Here is a 21,234-nt window from a genome sequence, read left to right as displayed (position 1 = left end):
GAAAATATGGAGTGGAAATAATATTTCCTGTAATCACACTGCTCAGGTATCAGTGCTGTTAATATTGTATTTTATTTCCTTCTTGTCCCTTCTCTTTATAGTTGTATGTATGCACATTACAAAAATGGAAACACTGTCTATGGCTTTATATCCCAATTTTTCACTTATACTTTTATTTTGATTTTTTGATATTTAATTAAAGTTTTTTCATATTCTAAAAGTTCTTCAAAATTATATCTACTGGTTATATAGTTATAGCACACAGGAATATTATAATGCATTAACTGTGTTATTGTTGGACATTTACATGGTTCCCAAGTTTTTGTTATTTTGAGTAACACTGCAATGATCTTTATAATAAATGATTGCCCATATATTAAGTTACTTCCTTTGGAGAGATTCCTAGAAATGGTAGTCAAGGGTAAAAGGGCATAAACAAACCCTTTTAAAGCTCTTGATAGAAATGGCCAAATTGATTTATGAACTATTGCACCAACCTACCTTCCCAATAGCAGAGAATGCTGCTTCAACCAAGACTGAGAACTACCAGTAAAAAATTCTGAACATGACAGGTAAAAATATCATCTCATTGCTGTTTAAATTGGCATTTCTTTGATTACAAGTAAGATTTAACTTTTTTATATCTGTTGCCCAATTTTATTTCTTTTTTGAATTGCTGTTAATATTCCTTATTTATTATCCGATTTTGACATTACTTACTATATACCTTGTTCTCTTCCTGAAAAGATTTAAGGTGGCAGCTTAAAGGTCACACAAAATACAAGACAGCATACATTAAAAAAGGATGAAGCAGAAAAAAAACCAAAACGAAGCCAGGAATGATATTTTTTTAAAATGCATACTGCAACGAAAAGAGATCTGCTCTTAGTGGGCAAGAAATTCACCTCCAAGCTCTCTAGAAGTTAGCTCAGAAAGAGAATTTCCTTTTCACCCACTTCACAGTGGCAAGAGAGACAGAGAACTAATCGTTCGAGATACATATAATTAATATTGATATTAAAATCTGACAAGACTTTTAACTATTCTTATTTTGTGCCCTCTAGCTGCTAGATACAATGTAAGTTGCTTTATTTGGATTATTTTAATTTTCATGACCACTCAGTGGGAGCAGGTAATGTATTAAAGTCATTTACAACAGTGTCTGTCATATGGGAGTCGTCAATAAGTATTAGATTTTCTGTTATTATTACTAATATTAAGTATCTCAATATCTAGAAGAACAAATCCCTTGAATCTTCTTTTTTAGGTTAAATTTAGAAGATTCAGTAACAGGGGCGCCTGGGTGGCTCAATGGGTTAAAGCCTCTGCCTTTGGCTCAGGTCACGATTCTGGGGTCCTGGGATCGAGCCCCGCGTTGGGCTCTCTGCCTGCCTCTCTGCCTACTTGTGATCTCTCTGACAAATAAATAAATAAAATCTTCAAAAAAAAAAAAAAAAAAAAAAGAAGAAGAAGAAGAAGAAGAAGATGATTCAGTAACAATCACCCAAGTCAACAAAAAAGTCCTTCGGTATTTTCATTGGAATTACTTCACACCTATTAACTAACCAAGGGGAAATTTACCATCTTTAAAAATTCAGTCTTCCAATTCAGTAATATGGCAGTTTGCTTATTTATTTAGAATTGATGAAAAGTCTCACTGAGCTGTAATTCACATACCAGACAGTTCATTCATTTAAAGTGTGTAATTCAATAGTTTTTAGTATGTGCAAGATACACAGAACCCCAGTACACTCAATTTTTTATCCAAACTATTTTGATTTGTACATTTAAAAAGTGTTTTAATGCAATTCTCATGGAGAACACTTCCCGATCTATTGGAGTTTTTGCTGCCAAGTGAATGGAATGTGCCTCCTATTATGTTTTCTAGCTGGCAGTTGGTGGGCGCGGCTGCCTTTGGCTTAGGTCATGATCCCAGGGTCCTGGGATTGAGCCCCCATGTTGGGCTCCTTGCTCAGTGGAGAGCCTGCTTCTCCTTCTCCCCCGTGCCTGTCACTCTGCCTACTTGTGATCTCTCTGTTTCTCCATCTCTCTGTCAAATAAAAAAAATAAATAAAATAAAACCTTAAAAAAGAAAAAGTTTTCTAGCTGGAAGTACATGGAGCCCATGGGAAGGGCAGCTCTTCTCAGAGTACAACACTTCTTGGATTTTTTCATCTTTTGAGAAATGTTCTCTCAAAAACGTCTGTCCTTTACCTTATTACTTGTCCTACTCTTGTTCCCCTTTCTCTGGCCTTCCAGTCTCTTGTAGCTCATGATGGAGTGGCCTTGACCCCAGTTCCCTCCCTATGGTCTCCATCTCGGGGCTTCTACACATGCTCTTCTCTTAACAACCCCGCCCCCCATCCCACACAACTCCTTTTGGCTCTCGTCCATTCTTCAGATCTCAGCCAGGCTGGGGGCCTTCTCTAATTCTACAACAGATCAGGTCTCCTGTGAGGATCTCAGATTCTGGTGTATTTTTTTTCTACAGGAACTTAGCAGAGTTTTACATCATTAGCTGATTTATGTGCTCCCTTGATGAGTGTCTTTCTTCCCAACGAAACTCCATTGTTACAAGGGCAGTGTCTGTTTTCTCACTGCTAAATTCTCATCCACTGAGCATGTGCCTGGAACAGAAGCTACTGTTACTGGAAGTAAAGAAAGAATGAGTGAATGGTACGGTGCAGCCTCCGCTTTCTTTCCCCTCCATGTTCAGTCCTGTCTGCCTTGGAGTTCTGGCATCCCTCCCTTGTTCAAGGCCAGCCTTTACTGCATGAATTCATATGTTTTATTGGGCAGCCACATGCTGTTATATGATGATCAGTAAAGGTGGGTTTTATTATTTTGGGAAATGCTTATCATTTCCTACTAGGGCTACAAGAGTGTCCTTTCCTTTAAGATTTCTGGTTAAAGTTTGCTCTTGCCTCCACAGAAGGTCTATTTAAATTTTAATATTTACTTGAATGTTCACCAGGATTGTTTTTCTAAAGCAGCACCATTATTTGCCTGTACAAAAATGACACTAGCCTCATATTTGCTCTAAGGAGCTTTTTTTTTTTTTTTAAATTAGACACAAAGAGCTAAAGGGGGCATCTTAGGTGAGATGCTGGAAAAGAACTAAAAGGTCCATTAAAATCAGCAAGTAGCTCATTTTGAATGCTCATGTATCTTATCTGCTGCGCCAAGTCAGCTCTGTGCCAGGAGGTGGAGCTTTATTTCTTGGTGTACTTTGTGCTTTATGAAGGGATTTTCTCATCTCATCTTCTATGTCTGCAGATCAAATGTCAGTGACGGGAGGTTCTAAAAATGCCCAGGTCTACACCTTAGATCACACACCCAGATGGAAGACTTCGCTGGACAAAATAATACTGCAGTTTTTATTCACCTGTCAATCATCCCAAAATGCTAAGAGGAAATGGCTTTGGATGATGAGGCAATGGGTGCTTGCTTCCATCTGTCTATCTTACTCTATTTTCTGCATTGCCTATAATGAATAGTGCTAGTTGTATGTCAGACAAATATCCACATAAGCCCTATTAAATATATCACTCATAAATTCTTGCTTTCACGGTCTCATGCTTCAAGAGCCCACCTGCTTTGAAGCATGGAGCTTGCTTCCTAGAAGCATTGGTGGGAGGCTGGGAGAAGCTACATACATTACTGTTAGTGTAAAATGAATTATTCTGGCAAAAATAGTTAAGTGAGGATAGAACCATCCTCTTGAATTTCATTTGCACAGCCCTCCAGTCTCTCTTTCTTGGGGTTAGCTATAGGAGCAGCCAGCAACAAGATGATTTCTTCCCTCTGATCCCCGTCAGTAAAAGAAGTATTCTAACCTGCCTTGGCTCCTGCAACATGTAGTGAATCATAAACTGGTCTGCCCTGCACAGCATTCTGTTTCTAATTTTATTTGATTCAAAGTAGTTGGTAGAAGCCAGTGAATCTCAACTCTGAAATGGTGATAAAATACTCATGCTCTTAACAGGTTTATTAACTGTGATAAATGTATAGCCATGATCGAGAAAAAATATGGTGCTATTACATTCACTCTATCTATCTAATATCATGGTTACAGATACTTATGTGGCCAGGACTCAATTTACTGATGGGTTGTATATAAAATACAGATCACAAATCTCAATTTTTAAGTCAATACGTTTTCATCCAAACACATTTTCCTGTAGGAATATTTTATAGGTGGTGTTTGGATTCTAAGACTCATATTAAAAAAAAAAAAAAGCTACAGCCCAAATTTTGGGCTAGAAATATAAACCATTTCCAAAAAACCCCACTATGATTATAATTAAAAATGTTATATGCAGCAGAAGAGTAGTTTTAAGGAAAGAGGAGAGGAACTTTGGGGAGTCCCCTTCTCAGATCTGGGGGCTTAGATGGTCTCTTAGAGCTGAAGACATCTATTCCTAAAAGACTGTTTCTTCATAAGGTGCTTCTAGAAAAGTCTGAGAGGTGTGATGCTCAAAGTTTTTAGGAAGACAAACATAACAGGGAGGCACAGGGAGATTATCCGGAGGTAACTAAAAAAGAGTTAGAGAAGGCAGGTGTTGAAGAACATTAGTGTGGAGGCACAGGAAATTTGCCTAAGGTGAATTAACTGAGCTGTGAGGACTGGAACTGGGTTGAGAATGGCTGTATGGTATCCTGGGGGCTGTCCTAATATCTAGCAAGCGAGGAGCACGAAAAGAGAGGAAAACAAATCAGATAGTGAGTCCGGGGTGGAAGAATCTTCAGAGTGTGACCAATATGTCATCATGTCACCTTTCTTTCAGATTGAGGGGATCTTTCACCTTACAGCAGACAAACAAATGTCCGAAGAAAACTACAGAGATCCATGACTTCTACATAAATGATGTGTTTTCATTTATTTGAACAAAAATACCATCAAGTGAATTTGAATGGAGTTTGGAAAAAAAAAAAAACGAGGAAAAAGCAAACCACATAAACCCAGCTTCATCAGACAAAAAACACAAACACACAAAAACACAAACACACAGGCACACTTGCACACAAACAATTCTCAATTTGGACTGGGCCCTGATTGGCCTTTGTCCTCTGACAACCGCTGGCAAGAAGCTAGGCAAGGCAGCAGGCTAATAACAATCTTCACCTCAAAAAGTAAAACCCCAAGCTAGAGAGAGAGGGACACTCAAGGGTCTGTGTGACTTTGTTACAGGGCATCTTTACTCTTTATTCTCTATCTTGTCTCTCCACAGATCCTGTTCTCCAACACCATGAGACTTCCTCATGCCTGCTGCTTTCTTTCAAACATCAATTTTTCTTCCTACCACCTTCTCCCTTAGGGATCTCATACTCTCCGAAAGCTTTAATACACAGGATCACCTCTCTGGCCAGAATTCCCACCAGCTTCACTCCCATTCCTGAACTCTCATTTCCAAATGCCTGCTGGATCTCCCCTGGATGTCCAAAACAGATTTTAAAATGCCACGTGTAAAACGGAACTGATCAACTGGATTTTCTAGTCCATAAAGTGCCGTCTCTGCTTTCCTGAACGGTACCAGCATCTCAGACACCGAGTCCGGTAACTGTAAAGGTGACTCTTTGTTGCCTCTCACACTCAGTTAATCGCCAAGTCCAATGGACTTGATCACCACCTGATTTCTTGCATTTGTCTTCTTTCTATCAGTGACTATAACTACAACTTCTGTTCATTGTCCTTCTCTTCTAATCTGGTATACATGCTACTCTTCCAATCTGCTATTCCATTGTTCAAGAACTGTCAGGGAAATTCTACTGTCAGATGAAGTTCACGAGTCTCAGCCTGATGTCTAAGATCTTCTGTTATCTCAACTGAACTTAATTTTTAGACATGGATCCCACCTCCTTCCTTTCATGGAACATATGCCATGGCTAAATTGAACTCCTCAATTCAACGCCTCCTGACTATGCCTTATACCTTCCACCCGAAAGCAGTTCATTCTGTTGCTTTGCTTGGAATGACCATTTCTCCCTTGACACACATGTCCAGTTTCCAAGTGTTCTTCAAGAATAAGCACACATTTTTATCTTGTTAATTAAGCCTTCCCCTGATGTACTAAGTAGAAGGTAACCGCCCTTTCCTTGAACTTTGACACTATTTCCTGTTTCTGAACTTCACCATGTTTACAATTTTCTAAGTTGTTTTCTCCTCTCCTTGACTTATTTACTCCTAATTTCTCTACATCATTCAGAGTAAGAAAAAAGATACAGTTCCCTAAAAGGTAGGACCGAAAAGCACTCATGTGAGTTAACTGCACTACACTGAAGGATGAACGCTGAGGGACTGAAAGGTTATGAAAATTATTTTAATCATCTCTCTCTGTGGGAGGGTGAAGACACTGTCATTTGCATAATACCACAAATCTGGATGAAAATGGAACAATTTTGTCACCAACAGTATTCGCCCGAAGTCCAGATGTCAAGAACTGCTTAGTCAAATGATCTGGGTATCTTTATATGACAAAAACCTGTAAATGAAAGACTTCACCACAGAAATGACATGGAGGAGAAATACACATTTTGGGGGCAAAATTTAGTAGAAATTAGTTTATTATCTCAAATTGAAAGTACTTTATTTTTAAAAAATTTTTAAAGATCTTACTTATTTATGAGAGCGAGCGTGCGAGAGAGCACAAGCAGGGGGAGTGGCAAAGGGCAAGGGAGAAGCAGGCTCCCTGATGAGCAGGGAGCACGAAGCAGGACCTGATCACCTGCCTTCAACCTAGCTCAAGGCAGACACTTAACTGACTAAGCTACCCAGATGCCCCAAACTGGAAATATTTTAGATAATTGTCCCACTTCATTAAGAACTTACCAGCTATAACACAAAGTTGACTTTGTTTAGTTCTGCTCATTTTGTCTTGTGGGTGGGAGTAAATTTATAAAAACTTCATCTTTTATTTATTTATTTATTTAAAAGATTTTATTTATTTATTTGACAGAGAGAGAGAGAGAGAGAGAGAGCATGCACAAGAAGGCAAGAAGGCAGGAAGGCAGACAGAAGGAGAGGGAGAAGCAGGCTCCTCACTGAGCAGAATCCAATGCGGGGCTCGATCCCAGGACCCTGGAATCATGACCTGAGCCCAAGGCAGATGAGCCCACTGAGCTCATCTGAGCCACCCATGTGCCCAAAACTTCACCTTTTATTCTGGTGGAGTCAAGGACTGAACGTCTCTTTTTGTTTAAAGAGACTGTTTTACTGCTGTGTAGTTTTTCTTTATGATTTTCCATTTAATTCCCTCAAATAATCATTGCTACAGGTTTCTCACACATAGCATCCATGACTTAATTCTGACAATCTTCAGCTTTGATTAATGAACCTCTTTAGTCAGTATTGCGTTCACCTTTTTACATGAGATAATAGTCCAGAATCTTCACAATAGGCATATATTAGATTGTCTTTTGTACTACACTGGATTGAATGGTTTCCGCTCCCAGTTTCTAATTTAAGCATCACATTAGCAAGATTCATGTAAAAAATCTGGGTAGGCCTCTAAGAAGACAGTGAAACTTTGGGAGGTCTATAGGCCGACTAGGGCAAAGAATAAACAGCAGCTGCTAATCCCACTGTAAAGCATGAATGCAGAAGCATCATGAAAATCTCTCTTTAGGGTGACACATCTATTTATGCTACAGACTTATTGCTGTTCATTGGATTCCAGCTCATAACCTGAAGCCCTGAGTGTTCATTAGAAGACAATGCAATCCTTGCCTAATCAGTAAGCCACTGTTTGTTGAACCTTTTCATGAGGTTCGTGTCACTTACCAGGAGGTCTGCAGTTATGGGTCAAGTTGCTCATGTTCATTTGTTTGCAGAACAGACCTTATATCTTAATCCAAACCATTTATGAGACGTCTAAGGCTGCTGCCTGCCCTCTGGGCCACTTCATCATTTGATAAAGATAGTTGCAAACATCCTATATGTTGATACTCCATGAAACTGATTTTAAATGTTTAATTCGAATTTATAGTAAAGTTTTAATACCTTGAGGCTTGGTGTGGAAAGGGGTATTTGAAAAGGCATGATGAGTGTTTCCCAATTTGAAATGCTCAGCTGAACTCAAGTTGCTTTAAACACAGCATGTCCCAGGTATGCCCACTCAATTGCGACTTACTCTAATCTCTCCTAGGTGGGTCGTATGCCTTGGAACATACTTCTGCTCTGGATCTGAATTCTGTTCCCCATCAGGACTGTAGTACTCTCTTGGGCCTTATTCCAATTTTCTTGAGCCTCAACCACCACCTCCTCACTACTCCCACTAGGTTGGAATAGGTTCTCCATGCCCCTAGTCACAAAAAGGGGTCCTGTTTTAATCCAGACAGAATACAGACATGGCTCTCCTTACTTGAGGATCACCACTGCTTTACCTGTCTGTATACCTGAACTCCATCTGACTCCTCCCTTTTCCCCTTAGGGTCAGATGTCCAGGATATCAAAGGCAGCCTAGAATAGGTATCGTTTTTTTTGAATGTCCTTGGACATTGTAATGTGACTGTTGGCACCTTAACCTCAGCCAAGTTGGCCAGCTTTATGGATTTCCTTACTGTATAAAGACACCCTGTTTTTTAGGTAATCCTGCCATCTCAATTTGTTCAGTACTCCTTGTTCTATACCCATTGAGCTCTCTAGCATCTCACTTTGGGTGTTTATGATAAAATGTTAGTTCTTTCCATTTTACTATTTTTTCATGGCAAAAAAAAAAAAGGATTCTTTACAATTTAAATTTGGATCCTACTATGTATTTCCATTAATTCCCAGGAGAAGCAATTAGTCAGTTTTTGAAGTCTGCTGTGGGTGAAAATACTTTGTAAGTCTATTCTTTGATGGTCATTCTGTCAGACGCACAAATAACACAGGAAAAACTTGCTAATAGAATTCCCAGCAGAAAGACGTTCTATAGAACAAACACTCCTCAAAAGCCCCTCATTCTGTTTCATTCAATAAAACAACAAAATATTTAATTTAGCTCTTGGTCTCTAGCGATGGCTGAGAGAATATTGCATTAGATGAAAGAACATCAACGTACTACAGCATAAGACACAATATATGGAGTTATAATGGACTATAAAGAAAGCTAGAGTAAAAAAGAAACATTACCTTAGGATCATGTATTCCAGAGAGCTCTTCATAGATCTTCTCACCAACCATGACAGCAGCCAAGTTCGCCGTGTATGTAGAAAGGCAAAACATACAGAAAATGGCCCAAAGGTTCATTAGAAACCTGCCAGTCCAGCATTTGGGGGGTTTGATGGCTGCTGTTCTACCAAACAACAGGGCATAACAGACATTCAAGGCTGAAGAGAAGGAGAAGACTTTACTTCTATTTCGCCCCTTGGGAGTCATACCAAAGGGGCTCTTCCATTCATACAGAGTGAGGAAGATGGCAGTGATGTGCAGAGCCACAAAAATCCCCAGCCACATTGTCCAGTGGAGTGGCCACATGAAGGCTCCAATGGGAGCTGCTGTGTCTCGGGTCCTCACTAAGATGCCCAAGCTGGTGGAAAAGAAAGGACTGGTGAAATCTATCACTTGGCTTCGAGCAGTATTGATGCTGAAGGAAGTGACTGCCAGGTGGGCTGACCCACTCAGGAGATCACCCACCAGCCCAGTCCAATGCCCATTTTTCCAGGCTCCGTACTTGCCATCCCCAACAATATAGAGGTCAAAGTCAAAGTTCATGTCTTCTGCTAGCTTTTCCAGCAGATCAATGCAATATCCATAGCAGCACTTCTTGAATTTGATGGGCACTGTATCATTACTGCTATGGAGGCTGTTAAAAAGGCTGTCCAAGACAGAGGAGTCATTAGTCAGGGGGTTTAGACAGAGTTGGCCAGCAGGGCACAAGCCTTCATCATCTACCTCCCGCGTGAAGACAAATGGATGTTCAATCAGGGTAACCACTCTCAAATGTAGTCTACTTGGGTATTGGAAGTGGGTTTTGTGCCTCTGGGCCTGCTCTGGCCATATTCCATAGTCCATGACAATCTTGCCCCCTTGCCATCTGCCCAAACGTGTCCACATTGGCTTTCCCATGGGGTCATGTTGCAGATTCCAGATGAAAAAGTTGTTTTCTGAGCTGATGATAGTGGAACCTTTTACCTTGATGGAACCACTGAGGCCTCTGAAAGTGGTGTTGGCTAGAAACCTGGCAAAGAGGAGCAAAGGCAAAAAGTAAGGAAAAGAGGTGAGGCCCAAGATAGGGAGGAGTGCTCATCTTTGCTTCTTTGCCTTAATAAGAAGAAAGTCTATATTTTTTTAAGTCGTTGCCTATAAATTCCTCAGGAATTAATAATTGGACTTTTTCTAAGAAATGAGTCTTATTTCATTAAGCAAATGAGATCACACCCTTAGGTTCTAACATCTGGGCTAGGTGTCTGACTCATGGTCTTACTCCAAATCTCTTTATTCCTAGTTAAGAGATGTGCTAATTGTCTCCTATTTAAAACCGTTAATTGTACATTCTCACAACTTTCCAAGCTTTGGAGGTTCTCGGCATCCTTAGTGTTTCATTTCTACTGTTCACTCTATTCAACTGCAATGAAATTAGCTCAATAAATATTGGTTTTGGTGCAAGGAATGAGTTTTAGTATGTATGCCTATTCTTTTATAAATGCTTAAAAATTGCATTCATAATTCCAGAAAATAGCCTAATCTTACTTTCAATGTTTCTCTTTTTCACAGTGGAAACAATCAACACATCTGTCCCCATAAGTCCAGTCAAAGCAGACTGTTGGATATCATCCACGCAACAAAGGAAAAGATGAGAAATAGACTTGCAGATCTCAGGATAGCCTCAGGGTACCCTAATTCTAAGTTATTAGAGAAAAACAATTGGCTCTCGCTCTGGAAAGAGCTTCTCTGCCCAAGTCAAAGAAAGGAAAATTACCAACTGAATGATGTACTGATTCCTAACCCAAGGAACCAGGCATTGTCAAATATATGTTCTGATAAGGGCCAGGCAGGAAAATGCTTGGTCAGTGTCTGGGAAGATAAGGCAATATGAAGTAATAAACTTGTGATACTTTCTTATTCTTAATTATGGCCTCTGTCCAAAGGAAAGCCTACATTTTGACATCAGACACACCCCTGTTTGGATTTTGGCTCAGCTACCTTCTAGCATTGTCCTTGGTTTTGTTGTCAGCAAAATGGGAAAGATAATACTGCCTCCATTACAAGGGCCGGAAATACTGCATGTACAGTATTTTGACCTAGAACAGATGTTTCACATATGGTACCTATTATTCAGTGTCATTCAAATTTTTTCAATCAAGGCTGTCCCCAGGTCACTTTTCCCTAATCTCTAACAGAACTCCTCTAGTTGGAAACACAAAGTATTGCATTATGAGAAACTCATAGAGGGTACTCAAGACACATTTTAAATTACAAGGAGTTACAATGAAATGTAGAATGTAACAGAGGTTTTTTTGAGCAATCAAGTGATACAAGTCTACACTCTCAGCAAAACATGTTCACCCATTGCCTGCCACCAACATTACTCAGTAATTTACAAAGGCAAATACAAGTAGTAAGAGGTTATGCTGCCACAGAAGGGACATAGAAAAATCAAAATGTGTGAAGAATGTACTAATTTTCATTAGAGATATAAATGTAAATCACATCTGAAGACGATCCTACCACTAAATGCAATGAAACTGCTCATTTTGGTAGATTGCATGTAATGGTAATTATTCATGTTAGCACTCCCCAGTGGGACTCTCTACTGCTTAAAATGAATTCTATTTTGCAACAAGTAATGAAGCCTCAGTTATCTTAGACTTTAAAATAGTTTTATGCTTCTTTAGAGAAATAGGGAACCAAATCATTAAAATATACAAATTAATCAGTTGATAATTACTTAGATAAAGGAAGGGTGACTACAATTGTGTTTCTAAAGAGCAATCTACTATTACATGTGTGTTCTCTCTCTCTCTCTCTCTCTCTCTCACACACACACACACACACACACACACACACACTGATATAGCGTAAGGAACAAAAAGGTTTGTAGTAAATAGGTCAATTTCATTTTTCAATTTGTTGAACAGTAAAGTTAAGTTGGAGTTGTAGAAAGAGAAGGCATTCACTATTTTAAGAATATTTGGGACTTAATTATTGTAGATTTCTAGCTGGATGGACCCTTCAAGGATTACCGCTTTTATCATTTCCGATATCTTTCAGAAATTACATAACTCCTTCATTCCAGTAAAACTTGTTCCTCATCATTGATGGTCAGTAACGTCTAAGATGGTGACTGAAGGACAATGCTCAGTTGTCTCTGAGGCATCCATCTGTCACAGAAACGCAAATCGATCAGGATCTAAATGCCTTCAGTGTTCTCAGACCAGAAAGCCCAGTGCTTGTTTCATTACGCAACTGGCACCAAGAAATTGGGTCTCGGAGAATCCTCATTTATGACAGATGATTTCAGTCTGTTTTTTCAGTTTTACAGAGAGGGTAAATTAAAATAATCTATTGACAGCTTTCAGTTATTTTCCCCTTCACTACGTATTCTTTGCAATGTGATGGTAATGCATAAGCAAAGTTTAAATGCCCACTGATTAAGTGATTGAAATCTCACTTTTGCTCTAATCAGTTTCTACCATGTTCCTTTTTATTATGCCTGGATTCTTCTTGGATGAACAAGAAAACAAAAGATCAGGAATAAATTTATTGACAGGAGAAACTGATGCAAATACTGTTCTTAACATTAGAGTTACAGAGATGAAAGACACACTCATTGTTCTCAAGCATATGAAAGTCTTCCAACGCAGAGAAAGAAAAGCAAAGACACAATTCCAGGGTCATGACAGAGGTAAATATGGGTGCCATTGGGACAGAGGCCAAGGACTCCTGCACATTCTACTGCAGACATGACAGGGAAGCCTCTTAGAGGAGAAGATGCCAGAACTGAGTGTGTATAAAAGAAGAGCCAGGGAGAGAAGCTGGGGACTGATACCATCACCCAGGGAGATGCGCATGCAAAAGCTGGAGATGAAGTGCAGGATGACATGCGGTGAGAAATAAGGCTGCAGATAAAGGTGGGAAACGAATTTCAAAAGGTCTGAGATTATGATGAAGGTAATGTGGAGCCATTGAGGGGATTCTACTGGGGGAAGGACATGACCATCAGGTTTGATTTTAAAAAGCCCCTACCCCCAAATTAGCTATATAGAAAATGGTATGGAAGGAGGAAGGAGCTGAGCACACTTTCATACGTGAAGAATAACGTTTCTTTCCTCCTCTTCTTGTTTCATAAGGGGCTTAGGGTGGCAAGAGCTAAGGTAATAGCCATGTAAGTGGAGAAACAACGGCATTATCAGGAGATATATAGTCTTTGAAAAGAAAAGTAGTGATTTGGGGGCACCTGGGTGGCTCAGTCATTAAGCGTCTGCCTTCGGCTCAGGTCATGATCCCAGGGTCCTAGGATAGAGCCCTGCATCGGGCTCCCTGCTCAGCGGGAAGCCTGCTTCTCTCCCTCTCCCACTCCCCCTGCTTGTGTTCCCTTTCACTGAGTCTTCTATCAAATAAATAAATAAAATCTTAAAAAAAAAAAAAAAGTAAAGTACTGATTTTAAGGCACCAAATGCCCAAGGTTGCATTCCATCCACAAACCACACCAAAGATGTGTGAAACTCAGCTTGATGGAAGGTCACATAAGTAAGTCCTGGAGTATTTAGTTGAGTATCAGCTCAGTGTAAGCCCATACAGCAATGTGGGTATAAAAAAGGAGAAAAGCGATCTTAAGAGTCTTTTAATAGAAATTTAGAGCCTGGGTCACAGGGACCAATAATATCACCACACTCTGTGTTGATCACACTACTGCTCTAGCCTAGAAATGAATTCTAAATAAACCTTCCAGCTTCAAGAATGTTATGAGGAAAGCTAAGGAGGTGGAAAATATAACAAGGGGTAGAAAGCACAAAAATCCAATTGGAGAGTGGGGTAGAAAAATAGGAGAAAATAATATAGGAAAAGCAGATTGCAACGAGACTATAGAGGCTTTGCATGTTCATTTTATGAGACTGGATTTCATTTAATAGGAAAAGGGGAGTCGTGAAGATTTCTGAGCAGAGAAATGATATAAGCAGAGGTCTGCATTAGTAATACTGATCTGGAAACAGGTACGCTGTGTACACAGGAAGGAAGAGATGGTGACCAGGAGACCACTTAGAAGAACATTACCATAGCTTTGTCATGTGTGATAAAGGCTCGAATCTGGCGCTGAGTTAAGAGCCTAGTTTAGTTTAGCACCATGCCTTTCCTGTCCAGTGTTTAACAAAGCAGTCAGGTATCTACGTTTTTTATCAGCATACCTCCCAAGATACCACTCTGCTCAACGAATGAAGCTCATTAGTTAATTTGCATTGAGGTAACTTATCACTTTAGTAAAAGCTCCCAATTATCTCACTAATTAAGAATATGTGTTGATTTGTATAGGATCCAAGATAAAATGTGTACTTGGCAAATTATGTTAAAACTGTTTTTGAGACAGTTCACAGTATAAGCAAGAACAGTGTTTAATACATTTAAGATATATTTTGGAAGCCACATTTGCACACAAAACTTGACACGCTAATTAAAGGATTTTCTTATTCATTAAAATAAATGAACAAAGATGTGAAAAAAAACAACACGTCACCCATTCAATCTTGATTCATTCAGTAGTACTGTGTGCCGGGCACTGTGCTAGGGGCTAGGGGCTATAGCAGTGAACAAAAGAGCACAAATCTATACAGCTTATATTCTACCAAAGGAGACAGAAAACATGTGATAAATAGGTACTTGTATGGGATATTAGAGCTCCTAAGTGCAAAGGAAGAAAAATAAAGCAGAGTAAAGAGGTGAGATGTGTCTGGGTTGGTGGTAGTGGCGTGAAATTTTAAATTATAGAGGCTGGCGAGGAAGAGGTATTTGAATAAAGAGCAGAAGAAAGGGGAGGAGCTAACTAGAAGGAGGAAATCTGGATGGAACCTTCCCTGTAGAGGGAGTACCGAATCCAGCTTTCGGAAAGCGGGGTCCTGTCTATTGCTTGAGGAACACATATAGGAGGGAGGGGCATGAGTTTAAGATAGAGAAAATGTGTGGGTAGTGGAGTTGGGAAAATAGCATGTTGTGGGTCACTGAAAGGACTTCATTTCTTCTCTGCATGAGATAGAAATCCATCGGTGGGTTTGAGCAGAAAAGCAATATGACATGATTTAGATTTTAACATTAAGGATCACCCCAGTGCTGTGTTGAGAATGAACTGAAGAGAGAACAGCAGCAGAAAGACCAGTTAGGGGGCTATTTCCAGCACCCAGACAAAAGGTGATGATGGTTTAGCCTGAGCTGGTAGCAGTGAAGGTCGGATCCTGATCTGTTTTGAAGCTGGGAATGGCAGGATCCACTGATGGCTCAGATATGGTTGCCAGGAGAAGCAAAGATAACATCAAAATCTGTGCCCTGGCAAGGGGAGGCATGGAGTTGCCACCAAGGTAAAGAATCAGGTTTAACGTGGGTGAGAACTGTGAGAGACGATGGACTACAGGAAACAAGCTGAGGGTTTCAGAGGGGAGGGGGTTGGGGGATGAGTGAGCCCAGTGATGGGTATTAAAGAGGGCACGTATTGCACGGAGCACTGGGTAGTGTATGCAAACAATGAATCATGGAACACTACATCAAAAACTAATGATGTACTGTATGGTGACTAACATAACATAATAAAAAATAAATTAATTAAAATAAATTTAACAAAAAGAACTACCAGTTCAATTTGTTCAGGTTAAGTTGGAGGTAACTTCTAGAAATTGAAAGAAACATGTCAAGTAGGTAGTTGGAGATCGTGTGGAGCCCAGGAATGAGGTGCAGACAGGAGTTACAAAACTGGAAGCCATCCCTCTAGACATGGTATTTAAGGAGACCCAATGAGATTACAAGATGAGTAATTATAGAGAAGACCCAGGAGTAAATCTGGGGCACTGGACATCTGAAGGTGGCGCTGCTAAGGAAGAACTAGCAAAGGGACCTGAGAAGTTATCTAGAGAGCTAAGAGCAGAGCAGGCATCACTGGGTTCTAGAAGCCAAGCAAAAGAGATGTTTCAAGGAGGGGCAGTGATCAACTGTGTCAAATATTTCCAAATTCCTTAATAACAGAATGTTGACTGCAGTGTTTATCTTAATTTATCTAATTTTATTATTCATTATACATTATCATACTTTTACTTTGTAAAAACTTGGTCTAAAATCTACATAAAAACCTCCTGCTGCAAATAATGTTGCCATGCTCTTAAGAGATTTTAATACCTGTTAAGATTTTTCTTATTCACTATATAGTCTTACTAGCATTATGTTTTTTTATATTTGTTATAAATATGCACCTTTCTTGCTTTTGAACCAGTTCTGTAATAACCCCACTGTTTCCAGTCTTCCTTTTGATCACGTAGGAACCAAATCATTGTTTAAATACATCCTCCTCCTCCCATGCCTTCTCCGGTGCCCAGCAGTTTAACTCAACTGATCTTTGTAGATCTACTTCTCTCATTTGTTTTTTTTATTTCTTTTTAAATTGCCCTCTTATCTTTTTTTCCCCCCTTACCATTGCCTTCCATTAATCTTATTTGTACACGGGCAAATCTATTTTGCTCTGTAAAGCCATAAGATTTATTTTCCCCTCTGGGAACTTGCTTTTGTGTCATTAAAAGAATCTGTATCCTCATTCTCTTATATCTTGAAAAATGAGCCGAATTTCTGGTCCCATGATCATCTCATCATATTTAATATTCTCCCCCACCCTGAGGAATGAGAGACTTGTTCATCCTCTATAAAGCTCTATAACATTTTTTAGACTGTGAGAACTTAATTTTCAATTTTTGCCTGTGCCTCCATCACTGTTGGGGACATTCTCTCCAACTTCCCTCCCAGCAGCACCACCTAATTCTTGTCAGGTCGACTTGCTCCTGTGCAGTGAATCTAAATATTCATTTCTTGGTCACTTTTAATTTAGTTGTAGAGCTCCTGACTAAAGCAGAAGCTCAATAAAGCCCTTTTAGTATGAGCCAAAGGAATATGCTTAAAGTTGCCCATTTTCCTTTGCTTAGAGCAGGAGTTGTGGGGAGCGAGGAGAGTTGGGAAGAGATCTACTAATGCTCAGAAATGCCCTCTTTTCTTGACATGATTCATTATCTACAATCATGTAATAAATCTGCCAGACAAAACTCACATCCTTCAAAGTTCTACACTTTCACATCTGTCACAAGCTCATACCCACAGGTTTTTTTCCCCAACTCTTTATCATTGGAGAGCCCCAAACTATTCTGCCTTTGGACAGTCCTACGTCTTTTAGAGAACTCACACCCAGTTCTGATCTTTTACAACCACTTATATCCAGTTGTCTGAATTATTAGCTATTCATATTTTATGTTTGTATTTTAATCCATGTGTGTGATTTTTCTTAATTCTTCAAAACTTTTCCCTAATGCCCCGTGTTTTCTAAATTACCCCCATTTCGTGTCGCTTCCCCAGGCTCTAGATTACTTCCCTTAGGTTTCTTACAGTTTCTTAGATATGGGATAATCCATGGTATTCTCATTATTTCTTTTTGCTCTTTCTCTGATTTTTTCTGAATTTTCTCTTCTTCCTCTCTTCCCCTCTTTTCCTGTCAGTGAACTTCGTAGAAGAGAATCACCAATGCTCTGTCCTGTTAAAAGGAATTCTTGTCTTGAATCAGCTCTTGCCATCCCCAGTTAATTTTACGATTTTTGTTGTTGTCACCCTAGGCCTGCTCCCCTCCTGTGAAGTCCATTTACGTATCTCCCTTTACTCTGTTCATGCCTCTCTTACCATCTCCCTTTTTTTTTAAATGGCCCTGGAGACCTTTTGCCTATTTGTATGGCCAGCTGTTCCTAGTTCAGCTTTCATTCTGTGGCCTCTTTCATCGCAGCAGACCCCTGCCCGGTGACCCGAATTCGCCACCGCAGCCACAGAGCTTACCCATGGTCCAATTCTAATCAGAGGACATTGCTTTCTTTGATTTTGTTCTCTGTGTATGGGACAGCTCTCCAAATTAAATGTTAAATATAGATGATTTCTTAAGATCCATGTGAAATGACGCCTTCACTGTTCTCTCTAATCCTTTGTAGTAATCCTGAAGCTCAAGTATTTGGCAGATGATCACCTCCATCTTTGGCTCTGTGGGCCATAAATCAGTGAGGGTGTAGATTTTGACATTCTCCATATTCCAAGAGCAATCTCTTCCACAGAGTGGCTAGGAGGAATAAACAAACCCGGCCTTCCCACTGCTCTGCTTCGTGACTCTGCAGGCTGTCAAGCTGAAAGAGACTTGAGCGTGCATCTAAGCACCTAGAGAGTTCTGAGCCATCTCTGAATATCAGGCACAACAGAGTTACCACTCAGTGAGGTCTATGGGGTAAATGCAATTAAACACATGTCATCTGCTCAGCTTAGACACGTATCTCTTAAAGAGCTCTTCATCACTTTGCCAGAAGAATAGGGCTCAGATAGCCAGGGAGTATCTGCATCTGCAGTTCGCAAATTGTTCAAAGCACTGAAATTCTCATACATTTTCCCCCAAATAACGGATCATATAAAAAACAAAAATCTCAAAAAAAAAAAAAAGCCAAAACAGAAATCTCTGATGATAAGGAATTTAAAGGGAATTAGAAATTGCTAAATTTCAACCCTCAGAGCAGAGGGTCCCCCCAATGTTTTTTTTTTTTTTTAAGATTTTATTTATTAATTTGACAAACAGAGATCACAAGTAGGCAGAGAAGCAGGCAGAGAGAGAGGAGGAAGCAGGCTCCCTGCTGAGCAGAGAGCCCAATGCGGGGCTTGATCCCAGGACCCTGGGATCATGACCTGAGCCGAAGGCAGAGGCTTAACCCACCGAGCCACCCAGGGCCCCCCCCCCCATGTATTTTAAATCATTGGTCACATCAACTTACAAAGCTCAGCTTTTAAAATAAATTTCTATCAATTAAGATAGATAAGATAAGAGCAATTTACTAACATGTTAAATGTACATATGTACAAACACACGAATCATTTGAGTCTATGCTTTGCCAACATCAGCAAAACTCAGTTACTTACAAGTGAAACTGTACGGCGGAAGGGCAGTTCCTGTCCTTCTTGGCTTTCTTCCCAAGAGGAGAAAAATAGTAGCCTATGTGATTGTGTTAATATGCTTTTCAGGCTGTGTTAGTATCAGTGTGAATAGGACACATTAAAAAATTGGACACATGGGTAGAACACTCTTTTTCCTGCTTTTGTGTGCCACGAGTGACAAGCTGGCACTTTTTCCTTTCTGTTGTTTTTCTCTCTCATTATGGTTAGATCTGTTCCATTCCCTTAAGTTGTTTTCTTTTCCCTTTGCTTTTTGGTAGGTACCTTGACCCTTCTCCACAACTACGGTCTGTGCCCAACCCCTGACTGCTCCTGGCTGCTTTGTGGAATACCCCGCCTTCCTCCGTTCTAGCTAGCTCTCTGGATCTGGCTCTGGCACTGACCCAGGTGCTGCTGTGCCTTCTAGCAGCACGGCCCTGGCATTGGTGCATCCTGTGGCGTTTACCAGTCAATCATCCATCCAAAGGGTTATAGGGACTGGTGATGGATGTGGCCTGAGAGATAGATCTGGAATTCAGTGTGGAGCTGCAGTGTTACCCTCTGCACTTTCCTACCTCTTTCTGACACATTTCCAAATTTTATAATAGATGAATACAAAGTAAAAAAGTCAACAAAGAGCACAATTTCCTCTCTGGCAAATAAAAGCTTGGAAGCTCTCCTAATCTGGAAAAATTCCACAGTGTGAACTTTGCTGGATGCTGGACTAAGCAAATTTGACCTGTTTTCATCAAAACAGAGTACTGAGGGAATACCTATTTTCTAATGTTCCTTATTTGAGGCTTCCATGACTTAGTGGAAATTTCAGACACAGCTCCTGGCATGACTTGAGTGACAGAGAGTGGGAAGATCAAAGGATTTCAGTCAAGTTAGGCCAGTGAAAGGGGCTCCTACTGGAAACATCTAGAAACAGAACTTAAATGTTGGTCCCTGAGATTCATGACACCAAGGCATGTGCTTTCTAGAAGTACTGACACCTTGGACACCCTAGCTGAGAGTGTTAACTTAGGAGTAACAGCAGGACACAGTAGGTTACCTCACAGCAATGGGTTCTCCTTGGGAATACGAGGAACCGGTGTTACCAGCCTCCAATCCCTGGCTCCCATGTTCAGCGCAACTGCCTCTCTTTTAAGTAACTGATGAATCCTATAGGCTAACTAGTTTGACTCGGTAGGTCCTCAGGACAAGAATGCTTATACATGGTTCATCATGCCTGCTGATTTATATAGCTTTGACTAAAAGAATATGAATTACAAAGTAATGGGATCCCAATTAAGGAAGATTTATATTACTGCTCAATTGGGAATTTGGATTTAGATGAAGTGGTTACAGTCTTCCCCTATAAAGTACTAGCCAAACAACCCTAGGCACACCACTTGAGTTTTCAAGGTGGGAATCCTTACAGTTAAGGGATTTATAGTTTCCAAAGATTAAATAACTTTGCTATAATCACAGTGCCAGCAAATTATTGTAAAGGTGGGCAAGAACATCCAAAATTAGAATTATATCATGCAGCCTCAAGTTCTTCTGGAACTCCTTTAATATCCATGAATAAAATGGGGTCCATCAATTTATATCTTAGGATTTTTAAATAAATATTTGTTTTGGTCTTTTTTCCTGAAGTTTCCTAGTGCCTCACAATATCTGGCACATAGTAGGTTGTAAACAATATGTCCAGAATCAGTAAAATAAAGCAACATTTACTGTGAGTGAAAGGCCTGTGAATCTTGGTATTGCTTGACCATGCAAGCACGAAGATGACCATAGCTTGAAGGAGGAGAAAGAGTCTAGTATGTTGGACCATTCTTCACGGACAAATGAGGAGGGGGCCTAACTATGCCAGCTGATGCCAGAAAATAATGGCAGAATGGGTGTTATCCCGTTAAAGAGTGATAAACAGCTAAGTCAAAGAAAGTGGATAAAAAAATATGGATATTTTGAGAAGCATATCTTGCTTAGTGAGGGAACAAAAGAAGGGGATTATAAGCTTCCTGAGAGCAGGGCCCTATTTTCTACTCTTTGTGCCTCCAGCATTAGCCAAAGTGATCACCTCATACGAGTTAAGTTTCAACAAATGGTTGCGAATGAATAAGTGAACTAATCAC

The 21,234-nt window shown here is 40.0% G+C and overlaps 1 protein-coding gene across 2 annotated transcripts in view; it reads right to left on the bottom strand.

The window, feature by feature from the left end:
- The window catches only part of GRIN3A (glutamate ionotropic receptor NMDA type subunit 3A), a 162,862-nt gene that overhangs the window by 89,767 nt on the left and 51,861 nt on the right, over window positions 1–21,234 (bottom strand). For both annotated transcript variants that reach the window (XM_059142543.1, XM_059142542.1), the window contains exon 3: window positions 9,113–10,160. In XM_059142543.1, coding sequence (XP_058998526.1) covers window positions 9,113–10,160 — 1,048 coding nt within the window. The remainder of the gene's footprint in view (window positions 1–9,112; window positions 10,161–21,234) is intronic.

Source organism: Mustela lutreola, chromosome 12 (assembly GCF_030435805.1).
Source record: "Mustela lutreola isolate mMusLut2 chromosome 12, mMusLut2.pri, whole genome shotgun sequence".
Taxonomy (NCBI): domain Eukaryota; kingdom Metazoa; phylum Chordata; class Mammalia; order Carnivora; family Mustelidae; genus Mustela; species Mustela lutreola.
Note: the sequence above shows the minus strand (reverse complement) of the source record. Positions and strands in the feature narration are given on the sequence as shown.